General features: G+C 37.5%; 2 protein-coding genes across 5 annotated transcripts; both read right to left on the bottom strand.

Moving 5' to 3' along the window:
- Positions 1-129: 129 nt before the first annotated feature.
- LON1 (lon protease 1) lies at positions 130-6,178 on the bottom strand. Its single transcript, NM_122568.4, has 19 exons — positions 5,651-6,178; positions 5,188-5,253; positions 4,559-4,744; positions 4,422-4,487; positions 4,240-4,281; positions 4,007-4,129; positions 3,823-3,921; positions 3,685-3,750; positions 3,498-3,584; positions 3,349-3,388; positions 2,981-3,152; positions 2,695-2,819; positions 2,483-2,613; positions 2,276-2,380; positions 2,030-2,143; positions 1,721-1,888; positions 1,496-1,597; positions 770-1,420; positions 130-681 (listed from the first exon to the last, which is right to left on the bottom strand). Exons 1-19 carry the CDS (start codon positions 6,080-6,082, stop codon positions 499-501), a joined length of 2,958 nt encoding a protein of 985 aa, NP_568490.4. The 5' UTR covers positions 6,083-6,178; the 3' UTR covers positions 130-498.
- Positions 6,179-6,233: 55 nt separating this feature from the next.
- On the bottom strand, positions 6,234-11,898 carry AT5G26850 (Uncharacterized protein). 4 transcript variants are annotated; one of them, NM_001036870.3, is made up of 18 exons: positions 11,600-11,898; positions 11,046-11,194; positions 10,790-10,864; positions 10,585-10,700; positions 10,358-10,472; positions 10,104-10,232; positions 9,759-10,000; positions 9,463-9,659; positions 8,949-9,385; positions 8,489-8,866; positions 8,249-8,398; positions 8,055-8,133; positions 7,851-7,975; positions 7,571-7,762; positions 7,337-7,471; positions 7,128-7,253; positions 6,843-7,037; positions 6,234-6,671 (listed from the first exon to the last, which is right to left on the bottom strand). In NM_001036870.3, the coding sequence occupies exons 2-18, from the start codon at positions 11,178-11,180 to the stop codon at positions 6,546-6,548; spliced, it is 2,952 nt and encodes a 983-aa protein (NP_001031947.2). In that variant the 5' UTR covers positions 11,181-11,194; positions 11,600-11,898; the 3' UTR covers positions 6,234-6,545. The 4 variants fall into 4 exon arrangements, with proteins under 4 accessions (NP_001031947.2, NP_001190405.1, NP_198037.3 ...); NM_001203476.1 differs by having other exon boundaries at positions 6,265-6,671; positions 11,484-11,818; NM_122567.3 differs by having other exon boundaries at positions 6,311-6,671; positions 11,046-11,186; positions 11,600-11,690.
- Between the last annotated feature and the right edge of the window lie 1,674 nt (positions 11,899-13,572).

Raw genomic sequence — 13,572 nt, 5'->3', positions numbered from 1 at the left:
GTTTGTGTTGAATTGTATGTTTTTCCTAAGTATGAATGCTATCTTCTCAATCCTATTTTTGTCTGAGTACGAACTAAGAATATATATACATTTCATTACATAGTTTAATAGTCAAATTACCCATCATCTAATCCAGTAGAAAGGAATATAAAACAGAAAATTATGCCAACAAGTTACTAGTCTGTTATGAAGTGTGATCGAACACATAGCAACAGTGAAAGTAATACGCGAATATGTTGATGAAATTACAAGCACAAAATGAGAAACAACTTTGTTTTTTTTACTTTGTTCTGATGTCTTATTATGATATTTGGCTTTGGTTATATACCAAAATAATAAAATCCAACCACCAATAAATTACCCTAATCATAAAAAAAAAGTTACAGAATAACTTTCTTCTTGAAGGAAGAAAAAGATCAAAGAGAATCAAGAATGGTAGTGTTGTTTAAATGGAGACAACAACAGATGACAAAAGGTCAACGTGGCTTATGTGTGTTCTCAGTCTTCTTGTTTGTCATAGCCAAAGGCAAGCTCGAAGATCTTTCCATAGTCATCCACGAAGTGAACATTAAGCCCTTCTTTCACATTCTCTGCCAGCTCATCAAAGTCTCTCCGGTTTGCCTCTGGAAATATTATTGTTTTAATCTGACTCCGCCTCGCCGCTATAGTTTTCTCTTTCACCTGTAACATTTTTGTGTACATTGTCAAAAAAGGAAAAAAAAAGAGAGGCTCTAATAGAATAGAGTGAGAGAAGTCCGGAGTTACTTACCCCACCAATAGGAAGAATTCTTCCGGTTAGTGTGACTTCTCCAGTCATTGCAAGGTCCTTCCTAACGGGTTTCTTCGTGGCAAGTGATAGTAAAGATGTGATCATGGTGCAGCCTGCACTTGGACCATCCTTGGGAGTGGCTCCTGCAGGAACATGGAGATGAAGCTTGGAGTTTGCAAAGAACTGATTCTCTGGTTCTTTCTCTAGCATGATCTTTCTGGCGACTGTGTGAGCAATTTGTGCACTTTCTTTCATCACATCACCGAGCTGACCCGTTATATTCAGGCCACCTTTACCTTCCCCTTCCTCCACAACAGTCGTCTCTATGTACAATGTTGAACCACCCATTGATGTCCAAGCTAGACCCATCACAACACCTACCGGTGTCTGCTCATAGAGCTTCTCTGCATGGAATACCGGTTTTCCTACATAATCCGCAAGGTTTGACTCATCAATCATAACCGTTTCAATAGCTATCTTCTCGGTTTGGGCCTCTTCCTTTGGTTCTTCAGCAGAGGACACAGTGTTTTCTTCGACAGTATGATTCTCTATGGATTCGCCAACATCAGCCACGATTTCAGCTTCTTCAGGATCACTTGCAACTGCAGGCTCTTCGGGGACTGCTCCTTCACGCACTAATTTAAGTGCAATCTACAACAGAAAAGTAAATGGTGTTCGACATTGAGGGCTTGAGGAATCAATTCGGAGTCTTGTAGCAAAACTTACCTTACGGTAAATCTTCTCGATCTGTTTCTGGAGATTCCTAACACCTGCTTCTCTGCAGTAATTTTCTATCAAGGAAAGAAGCGCTGCATCACTCACCTCAACCTGCATAGTACGAACAAATTGACGAAATCTTAGAAGTATGTGATTCATTGATAATCACTCACTCATTTTAATTTACCGAGAGTTAAAAGAAGAGACAATTGGAGAATAGGATGAAAGTGAGACCTGTTCAGGCTTGACACCACAATCTCCACGTGCAGTTTTTTCCAAATAGTCTCTTGCGATATGAACTTTTTCATCAGTGATATACCCAGCAATAGAAATCACCTCCATTCTGTCTAGCAAAGGATTTGGAATCATGTCTATCACATTTGCTGTGCACACAAATAAAACCTGTAGGGAAATGGATCAGCAATTAAATTCAATCGGCCTAGTATCACATGAAACAAAATGGTATTCATATCCATCTATTGGTGGACAGAACATCATGAAGAAAAGAAATACAAAATTTGGTCCTTGACCACATTTAATTACCTTTGATAGATCTATAGTAACGTCGAGATAGTGGTCCAGAAAATTTGCGTTTTGCTCTGGATCCAGAAGCTCCAACAAAGCACTGGCCGGGTCACCAGCATGGCCTCTCCCCAGCTGCAAAGGAACAATATAGCAATTTATTGCAGAGAAATTTGTCTTTGGTAACTAGAGATTGAAACAGTATTGTACTGATGAATAAAAGAAGCTACCATATGATGACAAATATCAAAACAAAAAATATATTACCTTATCAATCTCATCGATTAGAACAAGAGGATTTGCTGTCCCCACACTCTTTAGACATTGCACCATCTTTCCTGGCATGGCGCCAACATATGTCCGACGATGCCCCTAAACATGTAATTACAAGAATGGTTTTTTGTTTCTAGGAAAGAATTCAGTCACAAATGTTTGACTAATATTTGCAAGTATACCAAAACAAAGGTATTATACCTTGATCTCAGCGACATCTGCTAACCCTCCAACAGAGAACCGGAAAAATTTGCGATTAAGAGCACGTGCAATAGACCGCCCAATACTAGTTTTGCCTACTCCAGGAGGGCCGGAGAGGCAGATGATTTTCCCTGGGGACACATTTACTCAAATTTAAGGGGACAAGTTTTTTTCAACAAGATCAAATCACAATTACTGGATAAGTATCAAACCTTGTGAAGTGCCTCTAAGTCTTCCCACTGCAATAAATTCCAGTATTCTTTCCTTTACGTCAGATAAGCCATAGTGATCCTCGTCAAGAATTGTTTGCGCCCGTGCAACATCAAAGTTTTCATTACTGCAAATTTAACAAAATAGATTCCTCAAATCAGTGAACACAAAAACAAATGGTGCCATGAGATGAGAGCTCATCCGTCTCTATATCAGTCTCTCATACCAAAAGACTTACTGCTTTACTTAAACAGAAAAAAAAAAAAAGATATATGAAAAGTAAAAAACCTGTAATTTCCCCAAGGCAATATGGTCAACCAATCAAGGTAGTTACGCGTCACGTTAAACTCGCTTGAACTCGCCTCTAACAGCTGCAGCTTTGTAAGCTCTTCTTCTATGACTTGTAATACATGCGCTGGAATTTTTTCCTTGTTAGGCTCAATCCTTTCCTTAAACTTTGCTGCAGTAAAGAACAGACTATAAGTTGTGGTTGTCATACAATTAACAGTGCACGGCTCTCCAAACTCATACCAAAGACACTGACGTCTCATGAATGCATTGTGATCCATGAGGCAGTGAAATTCTAAATTTCTAACTAGGATATAAACTGACTACATGTAATTGAAGATAGTTTAAGACTTTAAGTTCGTACTGACCAGAAAGTGCAGATTTGTCATCTGTCTCCACACCAAGCTCCTGCATTGGATGACTTAAATGAATCAAACCAAATATGTATATATATTACACAGACATGGTATGTGGATGAAAATAGCAAGCATATTTTGTGAAGCGGGCTGAGTAATACCTTCTTTATAGCCTTGAGCTGCTCATTTAGCAAGTAACGACGTTGCTCACCGCTAATTTTTTCTTCAATTGCTTTTGCTATGGTTTCCTATAAAAGGCTCAGAAGATAAGAATCTTATCCCATTCAAACAGTTACCGGATAAGTAGTCCCTTAGTGGGAAAGACACAAGAATAAGGGAATGAAGTACCTGTATCTTGCTAATTTCCATTTCTTTTTTCATCAATTCCAGCGTCAACCGCAGACGTTTGTGAACCTGGGTCAATAAAAACAGAGATGAGAGATTGACCAAGAATCATACAATTACAACAATAATGAAGCTCCTTACATCCAGTTCTTCAAGAACTTCTTGAGCTTGATGCCTATTTGCGCCACATATCGCCGCTCCAAAATCAGCTAGTCGTGGATAAGTGAAATCACCTATATGCTACACAAGTTGAAAGACATCTACTAAGACACTTGTACCCTGAGACCTTTTTACCAGAACAGGTGAAATTATGACAAGAACATGCCTGGGTATATGTCTGAACGTGATCTCTCCATAGTGAACTTGTCTTCAGTACATCCCTAAGAGTTGAAATAACTTCAAAAGATGTTGCCTTGACGACATCATCGTCCATGTCAAACGGATTATCCTGCACAGAGAGTAAGAAAAGGTTCCTGACTTCAGAGTTTCAAATAGAAAAAGCAAAATCAAAGTAGTCTCATATTATAAGAGGAAAAGCCTAAAAGCAGAAAAATGTACCTTAAGATGATCGACTTTGACGGTAAGTGGTTCTTCGCTCACCTGTATAAAGGAAAAATTTCTCCCTTAAACCAAAAGTGTCTTGATCAACCAAAGAACAGATGTGAAGATGTACTTTCGAGGATTTGGAACTTTCATGGTTGAAAATTCTACAAAGTACGAACGCTGTTATACCGACTTACCATCTCTTTTATGCGAAGTCGCCTGTGACCAACAAGGATAACTTGGTCTCCTTGGATACTTGAAATCTGGAAAATCAATAAGGAAATCGTAATGCTAGTCATGCTTTTTAATTTGAACAAATGCAGCAACACAATACCTGAGCAAGTGTGCCAACTTCGTGAAGCCGGTTAAGCAACTCTTTCCCTTTCAGCTCATTTATGTTTTTTTCTGCGTCAGTGCTTGAAGATGAATCAGCTGATGGGTCATCCTTCAGAAGGAAAGCTCCTGCATATGGAGCTTGTCGTCTTCTGCTCTCTTGTAAGGCTGCGAGTACTTTAGGATCCTGCACACCAGAAAACGCACATGCTGGTCAGAGAAGCAAAACCTGACATCTCCCAAACTATAAAGATCGTGTCATCGCTGTGGTTTAACGGAAATAGTTTTTAGCTATTTTGTCCCAGGCGGGGAAGATTACAATTAATAAACAATGGGGTAAATTATCAAAAAAATTGCATCAAATGCGGCTAAAATTGATCTATATGTCGAAACCCAAACAGCAGATATTTCAAAGAAGGTGTCAGCTGATATGTAAGTTCTCTTCACTTTTGATTGTAAACTAGGTAATCAATGATCCATGCTCTACTGAGAACAAAATAAGAAGATATCGGTACTAGTTCTAAGGCTAGATTCAGCTCCATTTAAAGAGAATCGAATGAGATTTTGAGAACCAAACAAGGCCAAGTTTTGGAGAGTGTTTAAAGGCCAGAAAATGATGAATTGACATACCTTGACATAGATTGGCATGTAAAAACCAGGAAAAAGCGGCCTATGTGGCACCGGCAATGCTAGAACCTGCAATTAAACAACGGAAAACTCCATCAGGAGAAACATAACTCCGCTAAAATGAAAATGATCAAATGTAAAATGTTCACAAAATCCAATTAGTCTTTGCTTGACTGTTAACAACAAACCACTAAATACAGATTCAAAAATGCTCTAAGCAAACACCATAGAACAACATACAATATCAGAAGCTTCAACTTTCTCCACTAATAGAACAACAAAGATGTAAAGCACCTCATAAGCATCATCCACTCAGTTATTACCAAAGTTTACAACTTTGTAATAATTCCAACAAGAATTGAAATTTTCCTATACAATTAGATTGCCAACGATCCAATAACGCATATACAAATGCACTAACAAATCTTCCACAGAGAAAGGAACAAAAAGCCATAGTTACACAAACCGTTAAACAATCTTCAGGCCTAGGGTTAGTGGGCACAATCGCAGACGAAGATTTGGAGTCAGACACTTCAGAATCGGACTCCACCGCCTTAGTTTCAGCTTCAGCCGCCGCCTCTCCATTGGTAGGCTCAGAGCAGAAGAAAGCACGATGACCCAACGAAGTAGATCGCCGATTCCACCCAGTGATTTGACTCAACGCTTTGAACAATGGAGACTCCACTGGAGAAGACCCGACGACCCTACTTACCGGAGTCAAATGGTGGACTCGAGAGGCGGAGGAAGTGAAGAGCTTTAACATGGTGGGAGAGAAAGAAGATCTGGGGTAACAATTTCTGCGATTGAGTTTTATAAAGTTTTGCCTTTTAGGCAAGAAACCATTGGAGAATTCTGGAGAAGAAGCCTGTAGACGAAGATTAGTATCAAAGCCCTTCATAAACCCCGACGAAGCAAAACCCCAATTTTAAAGGCAGCAGAGAGAACAACACCATTTTGCCTTCACAATAACACGACGTCGTTTTGGAGTCGGTTCATTGAATTTTCCGGTTATCAGAAAACCAAACCGGTCCGGCCAACTAAAGCCGTTTGCTTCACCGCCATTAGTAAAAGATGTGGCCTTTAAAGTTGTGAACTTTATCTTCGATTTTGTTTTGATGATGCGTTTAAAGGTAATGAAGAGAATTTGATACAAATCTAGATAGCATTGGTTCTCTACTGATTATAACGACAACACTAACAGAGATTCTTGTCCTAACGAAACAAGCATTACTTACTACTGATTCTAGATTACTACGAGAAGCATCGTGATTGGCCCTAGATAAGTTAGTTCTCTACAAATCCAATAAGAACAACAAGATTACACACTTTCTACAGAGATTGATATGATCAAGTTAGTTGAATCATCTTCCAGCTCCTGCTGCTTTGAGGAAATTGTCAAAGGGACTAGCTGGAGGTAGTCTCATCATGGACCATGAATCCTGCAACATTCCAGATTCTCTCCCATAGATGTTCCCATCTTCTACTACCTGTAACAACGTGTCTCAACGTGTAAGCCTCGTATGATAAAGTTTCTACCTTTCTCTTAACCAGCCCATTTGGTATCACAAAGTTATGATCTTTCTCACTATTACTAAGGACCATAGCAGATTTTAACAGTTTGTAGTTCTAATGTGTTTACCAACTCAGCTGTTACGTACCTTCTCAAGTGCAGATGATTCCTCAAGTGAATTTCCATAGAGCCCATTCATCTGACGGTTCTCAGTGGCCAACCACCTTGAGAGCTTCTCTCTAGTACCAGTCCCAAAGGTTTCACAGCGGTTAGTCATTGTGTCATAAGGAAGCGGAGAAGTAGAGACAGATGACCCAACCACTTGACCAGCGACCTCAAGCGCCTAGATAACATATCACAAACCAATTATAAGAAGACACAAATATATATATCAGCCAGTTTCTTCTTTATGTCGAATGTGGTCTATGCTTACAGATTCCATGAGCTGTCCAATGCTGATAACTTGAGGAATAGATGGTGAGGGAGATCCTCTTGGGGGGAAACGCACAGAGAGTTCACTCGTCACTTCGTCCTCAACCATTGAACCGGCAGGTATGTCCTGTAATAAAGAAACATAAGTGTTAACAGTTCTGAATATTATCAAAATCCCAATGGAATATGGAACTTCAGAGAATAGTTTACCTCATCGAAGGACAGCGATTCCTTAGAGATACTTTGGTTTGGTTGAGGTTCAATGTTTGGCCTTGATCCAAACATAAAAGCATCATCAGGTGTAAATTGCTCCAAGATTTGCATCTTCACATCAGCTTCCTCGAGCTTAACAAGAGAGTACATAAAATCAAATCAGTACAAGAGAATCGAACATTGGGGCTTAAAAGGTATTGTTCACTAAGAAACAGAAAATATAAGATTTACCTTCGAAAGTTTAGGTAGATTTTTTGCGACAATATCGGTTATAATAGTGTTGGACAGTTCTACTTTGCTTCGCATCTCAAACAGCATTGAAGTAGCCATCTGGCTATCGCTTGAGGACCCAAAATCTTTCATATTTGCCTGTGGTCTTACGTGAAGTTGTAAGTCATCTCCAATGAAAAGATAAGGATCCACCTGAAAATTTTGAGTATATAATCAAGTGATACACAATCTCCATGGATAAAATAAAAGTAATAACTGAAACAACACATTGGGAACTCACATCACCAGGAAGTTGGGCCTTCAACATTTCACAAATATGAGGAATCTGATATATTTTGGCAGCGAACATCAGCATACTTGTGGATAAAGCAAGGATCAACCGCTTGCAAACTGAGGGTAATGTGCCTGAAAAAGAGAAAGTTTGACTGCACATAAGCGATTTCTTAAACTTTGATCAGTTTAAGAGAGTTTCATCAATCAGTACCGTTATTAAGGTCCAACGAAAGAGTCCTCAATGAGAAGAGAAGCTGGAAGGCTCGAACAACAAGCCCGTCATCAGGATTCTGTAATTAAAATAATCATGAGAAGCTTTAAGTATAGCGTCATGAAAGTGAAAACTTCCTCTATGAAAGAGAAATATTAAGAGAGCCAGAAAAGAGGAGAAACTTTTATGTTGACCTTTAGTCGCAAGGACAGAAGCACCAAGCTAAAAGAATGAGCAATAGCTTCAATGTTTGAAGGTAAGATATCAGGAAGTGCTGATTGTATCCAAAATGCAGATAACAGTTGCCCGATTTGATCTTCCGTAAACTTCATCATCGATGGTAACTGCATCACCAAACAGTATCAGACAATTGCATAAACATATGATGGTCCTTTAGCACACAACATCCAATTGTAAGCAAGGAAAAATGTTACCATATCAGCTAGATTGATAAACCCAGCAGTCCTATCAATTATGGAATTCAACTTGTGAAACTTTGGGGACGATTTGTAGTTCTTAAGATCCTCGTGAGTATTATTGTAACCATTCTTCTCAATCTTGACGCCATCCTTCTCCTTCCTGAGCTTGTCTAAACGAGCAGTGACAGATGTGAACGCAGAGGTTGTATCACTCCTCCAGTTTCTTGATTCATTAAGATAGCCAGAAGCTCTCACTGATGCAAGTCCAGCCTGAGATTGACCAGAACTTTGCAAGAGAATTACAGAGAATATTTCATGCGCTCCTACACGGGTTTCCACATTTGGATGCAGCATTGCTTTTAGAAGTGCATCAAGAAGTGTGTCAGGGAAGACCTGTACGAAAATTAAGAAGAATTAAATAAACTTTATAGATAATGCTAAACACTCAGAAGAGACCAAACAAACTTTAGTTCACCTGTTGTGAACGCATAGATGGCGATAATGCTGAAGACATTGCATGTGCAAGTATCAACAGTGATCCAACGGCTGCGCGTGAAACAATTCCTGAAGAAGGAAGACCCTCGACTGAAACAGCCATCATATCGAACAGGGGCTGTGTATTAACAATTCCTTTGGCTATCTCCCGCAGACAATCTTCAATAGAGTTTTGAATCATCACGTTCAAGTTGAGTTCCTCATCTCCAATTGATCTAGCTGTCGCCTGAAAGCTTTTCCTCAGGTGGCGACACAAGTCATTAACAAAACTTATGTCCCTAAGATACGAGCTGGTCCTGATCAGCTTTGCTAGACAACCAGCAACTTGTATGATATAAGCCTTGAGCTCAGGGTCATTGGCAACATGCTTATTGTCCAGATGGCGTACAACAGTCGACAACACCAACTGCTGACTCCCTAATATATAAAGAAACATAACTATGAGTAAACGTACAGACAAAAAGCAATACTCTAACAAAAAAGACAAGACATACCAGAGGTTTCCATCAAGTATACTGCATCAGACAGAACTATCATGGCCAGGCCATTTGGGGGAGTCCATTGGCGTCTAGAATTAAAATAGCTGAACATAGGATCCAAGATTTGCCGCAGAGTTGTGCTTTCTTTAGCCAGGTCAACCATTCTCTGGAGACAAATCTGTGCCCAAACTTTGGGCATCTCAGTCTCTTCTCTAAAACAATAAACAATTAAGAAAACTGAGAATGAGGGGGCTGACAATAGAAAAAAAGAAAAGAAATCACAGCAACAATTAGAGGATTAGGTCAGTTACTTAGTCAATAGAGTCGGATCTTTTCTTGCAGTTCTCGGTCGGACAATCATGTAGCTAGGGCTATTACAAATTGTTGTTCCTCGGCCTTCACATCTAATCACTTCATTTACCCAGTTACAATTTTGCTCTTCTCTGTCTTCATTTGTCTGAACAATCATGTCTGCCTCGTAATTATCAAGAATGGCATGTACAATCTCATCAACAGTAGCGAAGATATGTGAAAACTCTCCCATATACCACACCTGATGAAGAAGCAAACACAAGAAACACTAATTAAAACCGGACAGAAACTTTTGGGAGTAAGATTGACTGAATTTGGAAGATTAAAAGAACTAGTTCTAGTACCATCGCTGACAGGCATTGCAGGCCAGATGCTCTCAGACACTGTTTTTGATGTTCCTCACCTTCTTCACGAGCCAATGAGCAAACTTTGAGCGCAAATTTTTCAATGCTGTGTGTATAAGTTCCATCAACCTGTCCATAACAGATGAAGAGTGAGAGATTTCACATTTTCAACATGGACTAGCATATGTGTAGAAGCCATGCACTTTATTAATTGTTAAATCAGTCAAAGCCTCCAACTTAGGTATGCATTTTACCTGGCTGTAAATGAACCTCGTCAGTGTTTGGCATCCAAGAATGGTCGGTGTGTCCTGCTTTGAATTGTCAAGTAGTTCCGTAACCACATTCAGCAAACTTGTAGCGAAATAAGCCCTTAAATAAGAGAACATGTAAATGTTAGTGAGAAGTTAAGAATCATCAAATTAATACTGCAATAATGTTGCTATGATTTTGCATTGCTAATTTATGATATTATAAATCTTACATCTGATCCTTGCAGTGGCAAAGCATTTTGTTGTAAGCTTCAGTGACAATATTGATGAACTTCATCTGTTCAGATCGAAGGTCCTTGTAACACCTCTCTTCAAGAAACTTAGCAATCTGTAACAGCCATACAACACAATATGCTGAACTTACACACACAAGACTACTCCTCACCTACTAGTAAGATTCAAAAACCAAAACTATACCTTAGGGATACGGATTGGGTTCTTTGCAGCATACTCACACAATTTGACAATCTTTCTCTCATTTGGTCCACCATCCTACAGAAAATTCATGAAAATAAGTTTAATATATACCGAAGCATGTTTTCAACTTCACAAATCAATCTCACGTTGGCATTTTAAGTTGTTACAGTGAAATAGTTACTCAGAAGCAAAGATAATAACAAATTACAAGCTAAAAGTGGAAACTTTAAGGAATGAGCTAAAAGGAGACACTTACAGGGGATTTAGGGAAGATCTCGCCGAGCAATTTCTTGTAACGCTTGACAGGCTGACGAGATCTCGACCTGAGAGCAGGACAGCAAATGCACATACTCTCGCATGCCGGAAACACATTCCTAGAGATAAACCCCATTGTTCTCTGCAACCCTTCACAGAACAAGAGATAAGTGTTGGAAAATCAAAAGAAGAGAACATAAAGCTTCAATCTTTTGTAAACCCTAAAAGACAAAAAGTTACTAAACCAAGACAAACAAAGGAAAAGTACCAAAAAAATCATTACTTTCTGAGTGGGGGAACTTAGAAACCAGACCTCATCTATACTTTTTGAAATTCAAAATTCAAATGTTAAGGTTCAAACATCAAAACCTAACGAAACTGGGTATGAATCAATGCTTTTGGAGACAGAGGAACAAGATCAAACACAAATGTGCCTTACCCGATTTCTAAAACAAACCCTAACAAAAAATTTAGCTTAATTTCCAAGGTAATTGAGTAAACAGAACACAAGAATCTCGAGAAACCGTAAGAGAGGAGAGATTAGAAGAGACATACAGAGCTACAGAGGACGGATCTGAAGAGAGAGGCGAAGTGAGAAACTGGTTTCAAAGAATTTGATTAATCTAGAAAGAAAAGTGGAGACAGAGAGTGGAAAAAGGCGCGTGGATTTGGATACAAACTACAATTAGAGATAGAAGAGAGAGAGAGAGCACGTGAGATGTCACAGATTTTAATGTTTTTTTCTTTTCTTTTCTCACTAGAAAAAGCAGAACTAGGCTATAGTCCTGTCTTGTGTCAGAATGCTCCATCGATTAATGTCCAGAGGCTAATCGATGCTCCATCGATTAATGTCCAAAGGCTAACAATTTGGTTGTTGTCCTTCCCACAATTTTTAGGTTCTGAACTCATTAAAAGTTGGCTTCGAAGTTATCCAAATCTTGTAAATTTCTTTATGTTTTTACTTTGAAAGTTTAAATGTGATCTATACGAAGATGATAAAGTTGTGAAGAAGAGATACATTCTTCATACCTTGATCAAAAACTAAATTTTAACCTAGATTCTAATCAGTTTTTTTTTATTTAAAGTTTAATTTTTTGGATTTGTGTTTTAGTTATTCCATTGTATACATTTTACATGGTGGATATGGCTTATTGATGACATCCTTTGGATTTGTTCCAATTGTTTGTGTTTTTTCCATTAGCCTTCTTTATTTTTCTGATGGAATGTTTTTTTGGGTGATTTGAAAAAATAACACATTTTCATACCAAAATTAAGAATATAACAATATATATAAATATATATAAACGCTTGTTTATAACACAGGGAGGTGGCATAATCATTGTTTTTCATAGCTGCATCATAATTTCTCTCCATTTTAAGTGTTGTTGTGTCCAAGTCCAACACTTTGCAGCCCATGCCTTTCTTGTTGACAAAATATATGTTGGAACCCATAATGACCTTGTGGCACATTGACGGTAGGTTTCATCGGGTTGAGATTTGAGGCTAATTTGACCACTTGCCATTTGCCGGTGGTGGATATTAGGTCTAAAGATTCCATCGATTTTTGTTGTTACCATATATAGAAGGAAAGTTGGGGATCAGACGCAAGACGTACTCATTGATGTAGACTTTCTTGCATGACCGATTTTTTAATTTTGGTGGCCTAATGCATATTTAAATAATGTAATTTTTTATATAATTAAAAAAAATCATTGAAATATATTTAAATTCATTAGAAAAGTCATTGAATTTTTAAAATTCAGCTTTGTATCATAAGATCTAGTAACAAAGTTAACTAAAAAAAAAATGTAATATAAAAAAATGTAACTAATGGACTTGAACCAACAGTGTACGCAAAACTTAAAAGAATATGCTTTTTCTAATACTATTAAAACCACAAACAAATTATTATTGAATTTGCATCTTTCTTTTAAAAACCAATTTTCAAAAGACGAAAGAAAAAATATGTAGTGTTGATTATCATGTATCATGTAGGTCAGTTTTTTCCCAATCGACATTAGGGGTTTTTGGTCTCTTTTTTTTAACTAAATCAGGATTTCTGTTGAAAATATAATTCGTTTGTCTCTAAAATCCAATATTATTTTTCAAAAAGATCGTACATGATAAATTTATAGTTTTTACAATATATACATACCAGATAAGGCCGACCTAAATAGCTGGATATAAAATATTAAAAAATTATTAAAATATTTATAAATAATATTTTAATTTGATATAGTAAATAGAGATCCACACACTTTTTCTAATATTTAACTTAGTAATTTATGTATTAAATAAAATTTAATCATACACATTCAATTTTACTACCCATTTTAACTATATATTTCCCCATAATAAAATGCCTTTTAATTCTATACACTCCATCTTATTGACGATATTTAAAGTTTAAATAGTAACTGATATACTTTTAATATTTAATTTAATATTTTCTTAAACCAAATTTCAATCTTACAAATTTGATTTTGTAGTATAATTTAAATATATACTTTATAATAATACAAATAAAA

This window comes from Arabidopsis thaliana, chromosome 5 (assembly GCF_000001735.4).
Source record: "Arabidopsis thaliana chromosome 5, partial sequence".
Lineage (NCBI taxonomy): Eukaryota > Viridiplantae > Streptophyta > Magnoliopsida > Brassicales > Brassicaceae > Arabidopsis > Arabidopsis thaliana.
This window is presented reverse-complemented; position numbering and strand designations above follow the sequence as displayed.